Source organism: Bison bison, unplaced genomic scaffold (genome assembly GCF_000754665.1).
Source record: "Bison bison bison isolate TAMUID 2011002044 unplaced genomic scaffold, Bison_UMD1.0 scf7180017864068, whole genome shotgun sequence".
NCBI classification, from domain to species: Eukaryota; Metazoa; Chordata; class Mammalia; order Artiodactyla; family Bovidae; genus Bison; species Bison bison.
The window spans coordinates 8,558,392-8,564,725 of record NW_011494640.1 but is presented as its reverse complement, the minus strand read 5'-3'; the positions used below and the strand labels follow the sequence as shown (position 1 = coordinate 8,564,725).

The window sequence follows — 6,334 nt, the reverse complement described above, 5'->3', positions numbered from 1 at the left end:
GGGCCAAAAGGGACTTGCAGGAGGGAGAGGGAGCCAAGCGCCAAATAAAGAGAGAGGCATGTAAGAAGCAGAGGTGACCGTGGATATGAGAAAGTGCCAGACAAAAAGGCCACACAGCGAGGTGACAGGAGGGAGGAATGGGGAAGGAGAGATGAGAGGCAGACTTGGAGGTAGGAGTCCTGGAAATCACAATTAGGAAATGCAGTGGAAGGAAGAAAAATGGACTTTTTTCCCAAGGGGACAGAACAAAACGACCAAAAAAAAAAAAAAAAGGAACCTAAAATAAATGGCAAGAGCCTATGTCTTTGCCAAAGCCTGCTCTACCTGCCCAGCTGCAGTTTCCAAACAAAACAAACTTGAGGTAAACGCTGGTTGAAGATAGCTGGCTGTTGTGCCCTTTCTGCCCTGCTTTTGGGGCTCTCCATTAACTCTGGGGAGAGTAGGCCACAAGTACTGCGAAATTCTGAAATGGAGCCAAAGAGAAAGAGAGAGAGAAAAAAAAGACAATGGCAGGAACATGAAATAAGAGGTGGGAAACAAGGGGGATGGGAAAGGAGGGTACCAAGAAAAAAAAAAATCCAGCAGGTTAGAACCCAGAGGAGACACCGATGGACGAGAGAGGGGAAGATAAACAGAAAAGGTGATCAGACAGAAGGTGAATCAAGGGCAACCAACACTCCTGGGCACCTGCGCTAAATGCCTCAGAAACATTTTCCTGTAACAGACGGTGAAAAACATTCAACAAGCAGAGACGTTTAAAATGAGGGGTTAAGGGAAAGAGCACACACACATCTCCAAGTCCCTCATTCCTTTTCCTGTTTTAGGTTTTACCTGAGAAATAGGAAAGACAGGCAAAGATAGCAATTGCTGAGAAGTTAGGAAAACAATGTTTTCACAAAGTAACATACTCCTTCCCAGGCAAAGGGGTTTGCCACAGACAGGCTTGATTTCTTTTTGTTTCATATGATAATTACCTATTAAATTACAAATTTAAAGGCAACAGGGCAAAGGCAAACAAGCAGAATTCAAGATGTAAATGTGCCAAGTAGCATTTGGTGCCTCACTTAAAACACACACACACACACACACATACCCTCACCTCTCTCCATTTACATCTTACAAATACACATTGTAGAATTTTTCTGGCATGGTGCTGTCCATTGCTGGTCTATTGCTGCTCCAAAATTATTAAGGAATGATTATATGGTTGTTCCAGAATACTACATTTTTCCCTCAGAAAGTTAAGAATAGAAGATTGTTTTGTTTGCGTTGGTTTGTTTTTAATGTATCCTCCATAAAAGGAGGATTTTATTTTAAAGCCGTTTTGAAAAATGAAAACTTTATTTGGTCAACTTCCTTCAAAGCAAAATATTATTTATTCTACTTTCAAAAACAAAAACAAAAAAACCCTGATCAAATTAAGAAAACAGGTGAGGAAAACTTATTGTTTCTTAGCCTCTTCTTTCCTCTTTAAAACCAAAATCTTGGTTCTGCTTGGATTTTTTTCCCCCTTCAAATTCCCATTCTTTATAAATGAGAAACTTTGCAACACAAACAGTTAAAGTGTTAGAGGGATCCACATGTCCCAAAACATCATTTGAAACAACCAAAATTTTTACTGTTGATGCACACAATTAAATCTCTCTTCTAGAGAAGGAATCATGAATGTAAATCTAAATACTAATCAAATGTTTTGCATAATATATATCCCCTAAAATCTTAGTTTGAATGTTTCTATACCTGTACCTTGTTCCAGAAAACAGCAAATGATATGGGTCAAATATTAGAATCAATAGGAATATGAACCCAATATACACATGAATTCCTTATGGATGGGCACATATTAAGAAGAATAATGTAAAAGCACATTAGATGAAACATATATAAAAAGGTTATCACAAGATAATGTTTGTCAGAATAAAGTGTTTCCAAATGCTGGAAACATCTACATTGCCAACTCATCACATTATTTGCAAACTATACTCCTCTCCTCTTCCCACAATTATGACCACCAGAAAAAAGGCTCAACAGAATGAAGAGTAGGCTAATTTCCTATTAGAAATGTTTTTCATTTTCAGTACAGCCTTAGCCATAGAAGACCCGAAGCCAACTTTCAACATTTAGTGAGGTATCCACTCTAGAATTTAAAAGGTAAACAGTAAGTATCCTACAAAGGAAGAGGACAAAGTTTAGCTCTTACATTCAATGCAGATGAAAACCAAACTCTTCCATCTCCCTGACTTAATATTTCTTTTCAAAGTAAAAATGTTAAGTAATTTTACAGAAGATGTACAGTAGCCCCCATATGATCTATGTGGGGGTCTCTGTACAGGCCTTTGCAAGAACAGACAACTGTAAGGCTGACACAGTGGGCTGAATTTTCATAACTCTTAACTCAATAATGGGTCCCAGATGCATGCAGACTTCACTGTGTAAAAGCAGCCATGCCTGTGAGGTGATAGGTCCGTGTGTGGGTAATATTTCATAAATCTTCATTCAGAAACAAAATGTCACCAATAATTACTTTTTAAAGAGAGTCATAGACAGACAGCTATTTCTCTAAATCTGTAAGCCTAAAGCAAGCTCCTACTTCTGAATCTTTTTAGGGCAACAGGAATAAAAATTGATGTTTCCCACTACTAGTTATGTTGCCTTGGTATTGTGAAATCACAGAACTAAAGTGCACAGGGCAACTTGATAAGATCAACCTCAAGAGCTCTGAGAAATTACCTTTAAATGAAGGGCTTAGCCCCTGGATTAACAAATATTTTTGTAGAACTGTCCCTTCTAGAGACTGACCTCAGTATATAGTCAAAAGAAAACTTCCATAAGGAGATCAAGGTTCTTACAAACGAACTTTACAAACCTCAGAACTGGTATTAACAGGATATATGTCTTGGAAATACTAAAGTACTTCACTTGGGAAACTCAAGAGGAAAAGCCCTCTGGAGTGGCTGCTCCTATAGATTTATCTAACCATCAGGCACATGTCCCCTCCTGTGCCCAGACCTCTCCCTCCCAGGAGTGCACTCCCTACAGAAGCAGAGGGAGGAGAGAGAAGGGCCCTGGGGCACAGAATTCGAGCACCAGGTTAAAAGCAGTTTTGTCTTCTGACTTTGTCACCATGAAACGCACCTGCTGTGATGTCCAGTTGAGCTACTGGAGGTCCTCTGGCTGCTTCTGGAAAGTGATGCTGGCATAGGCGCTTAGATCCTCGCTGGAGCGGCTGGGGGGGCCGCTCTGACTACTGGCCAGAGGCTGATGAGGGGCCGGGAGTGGAGGAGGCTGCGGTTGAGGTGGGCACTCTTGAGGGCGCTGTTTGAAGTCCTTGACCAAATCCAGGTCTATGTAGTTAAGACCATTCTCCAAACCCCCAGCGGCCCCGCACACTTGGGCCAGCTCCTTGGGGGCTCCCCCGAGCTCCCCAGGCCTCAGCCACACGTTCTCGAAGGAAGCAGAGCTGTGGCGTTTGACATCCTCGGCGCTGCTGCTGCTGCCGCCACCGCTGCCCCCGACGGCAGCCCCAGCTCCGAAGGGCATCGTGTTGCCCACCCGGGTGGCACTGGGCGTAGAGGAGAAGGTCTCGGAGCTGTGCCGCCTCCTGCACCCTTGAGGGTCGGCACGGATCACTTTGGCACTCTGGTTGCGGTTGGGACTGAGGTTCACCCGCGTGAAGGCGCTCGGGCCCCCCAGGAGGGCCGAGCGGGCCGCCAGCTCCCCTGTTCCCGGAGGAGGCGCAGTGGAGGAAACAGAGGCTGTCGAAGATGAGGAGGGAGCGGCCGCGGTGGCCCCGGGCAAGCTGGCATCCTCCACAACGACGCCCGTCCGCATGTCGGCGTAGCTGATGGGCGCGACAGGTGAGGTGTCCACGTAGCTCTGCCGGGGACCACCCATCTGCATGGTCATGTAGTCGCCGCAGCTGCTGGGCACTGCCCTAGTCGGCCTGCACACGCTAGCAGCTCCAGGGGGCGCCGGGCCCACCCTGCCGGGCTGGACCCCCACGCTCTTCTGCCAGGTGGCCCTCCGGCCCGGCCCCAGGTCCATGTTCATATACTCTTCTGCGCCTGTATCCTCCTCTCTGGGAGCTGGCTGGAGCTGGGACGGACACCTGATGGAAGGCGAGCTGTGGGACGCCACCGGGCCCGATAAGTAGCCTGGCTGATCGCTCCCAAATTCAATATTCACATACTCCCCTGGGCTCTTGGGCTCCGGAGGGAGCAGCAAGGGGGGCGGTGGCTGCTGCTCTCGGGCCCGAGGTAAGGTGCTGGCCTTGGGATCCCCCAGAGACAGCCTCGTGGGCCGAGCCAGGCGGTTGTTGGTCTGGGCAGCTGTGTCCACCTTTCGAGGCAGATGGGCCTGCAGGACCTGATGATGGAGATGCGGGAGGCCGGGCTCCGGCCGAGCCCCACAGTATCCCCCGCCCAGGCTGTCGCTGCTGGTGGACGAAGAGGAATCTTCTGCGGCCGCAGTGTAGAGGAGTCGACCGGAACTTGAGGAAAGGCGGAGGTGCTGGTGGTGCCGGGGCTCCTCCAGCTCCCCAGGACGCTGGGTGTGCTTAAAGGACCTTGGCAATGAGTAGTAGGAGAGGACGGGCTTGTGCTGGGGGTCCTCGGGGCCATAATAGCAGTCGGAGGGGCTGCTGGTGTTGGAGTCCCCGACGGGCGACATGTTCATGTAGTCACCTGTACAAGACAAGAGTTTGCCACTACCGCTCTCCACCGGAAGTTTGGGGTGTGGCAGGGCGTGAGAGTGGTGGCCCCCTACCCCGTTTGTCCAAAGCTTGCCATAGCTGCTCCCAGAAGGGGCGGCACCGCTGCTGCTGCCACCGCTGCTGGGCCCACCTCCAATGTCAGGAGAGCAGCTGCCGCTTGGGGACATCATCATGTAGCCGTTGGGGTCCACTCTCTGGGGATGGCGTCTGATGGGGTTGATGATCTGCTGCGGGGCAGACACGCTCTTGGGGCTCATGGGCATGTAGTCCCCACTGCCTTTCCGGCTGCCAGGCACTGGGGCCACCCCTGGGGACATGGGCATGTAGCCATCATCAGTGTGAAGGCTGGAGGTGTCTGGGCGGTGGTGGCCCCCACGCCGCTCCAAGGGGTGCATTTCCAGACCCTCCTCTGGGTAGGAGTGGGTGGGCACGAAGGCGGAGTGCCGGTAGCTGGGTACTCGGCCTCCACTGCCACCTCCTGGTGGGTAAGCGGGCATCATTTCGGTATATTCCTCAATGGAAGCCACAGAGGACTGAGACGGGGTTTTCTGGTGGGAAATGGTAGGCGAGGTGCCCGCAGAGTGAGTCCGTTTTCGGAACCGATTATCCAGATCTGCCGCACCGGCTGCTTCTTCTCCTGGCAGGGCTGGGCTCGTGCCCAAGCCGGCGGCTGGCACGTAGCGGTGACCATTGCCACCCCGGGGCAAAATGTAGTGACCATTGGGGGCAGTGAGGGTGGAGGCCCCCTTGCCTCCCATGCAGATGTAGTTGCTTAGCTCCTCCTCACCCCGGGCGGGCGGGGTGTGGCCCAGGGAATCTGGGGTGACGCTGCGGAAGGAACTTCGGAAATCGCAGGGACTGGAGCCATACTCATCGGAGGAGATGAAGCCGCCATCACTGGGGGAACCAGACACAGAAGCACTAGACCGCCGCGGGAAGAGGCAGTCTGAGGTGGAGCCATGGCCACTCGTGCTGCTGGACGACAGACTGACGGGGCTGGTGGCGGAAGGCGAGCAGCGAGAAGAAGGCATGGGGATGGAGCGGCTGTGGTTGAGAGGCGGGTGCAGCCGGGAGCTGCCTCGATGGCGGTGGGCATGGGTCCTGTTGGTGCTAGGACTCACAGGACTGCCGTCCACTGAGGCGGGGCGAGACATGGTGCCTTCGCCATCACTGGAGGCACGCACGCGGAAGGAGCCCTGCTTCCCGCCCACCAAGCTGGCCGGGGAGGTGGCTGTGATGCTCTCGGTGCGCGAGCGGCGGGTCAGCCCCACCTGGCTGGGTGGAGGGTTGTTGAGGTGGTGCCTCCGCAGGGGCACACTGATGGGGTTGGAGCAGTTGGAGGAGGACTGGCTCTTGCTTCTAGGGCGGAACTCATCGCTCATGGCCCGCATGGCCTCCAGGATTGTCTCGTGCATGTTCTGGGCCACCACGGAGTCGTCCACCTGCATCCAGAACTCCCCGGGGCCCGTCACTGCGGAACGGCCCACTTCGATGAAGAAGAAGTTCTCTGAGTGGCCGCAGCGCCTGATGTTCATCAGCTGCAGCACCACGGCCGCCGCCTCCGAGTTCAGCTTCACGAAGCTGATGGTCTTGCTGGTCAGGCAGAGGCGGTAGATGCCAATC

The 6,334-nt window shown here is 52.0% G+C and overlaps 1 protein-coding gene across 1 annotated transcript in view; it reads right to left on the bottom strand.

Annotated features, from left to right (window-relative positions):
- Window positions 1-6,334, bottom strand: part of IRS1 (insulin receptor substrate 1) — a 64,262-nt gene that overhangs the window by 57,117 nt on the left and 811 nt on the right. Inside the window, exon 2 of the mRNA XM_010837051.1 lies at window positions 3,136-6,334. This exon is cut by the window's right edge and continues 18 nt beyond it. Within this exon, the coding sequence (XP_010835353.1) occupies window positions 3,157-6,334 (3,178 nt within the window). The 3' untranslated portion in view covers window positions 3,136-3,156. The remainder of the gene's footprint in view (window positions 1-3,135) is intronic.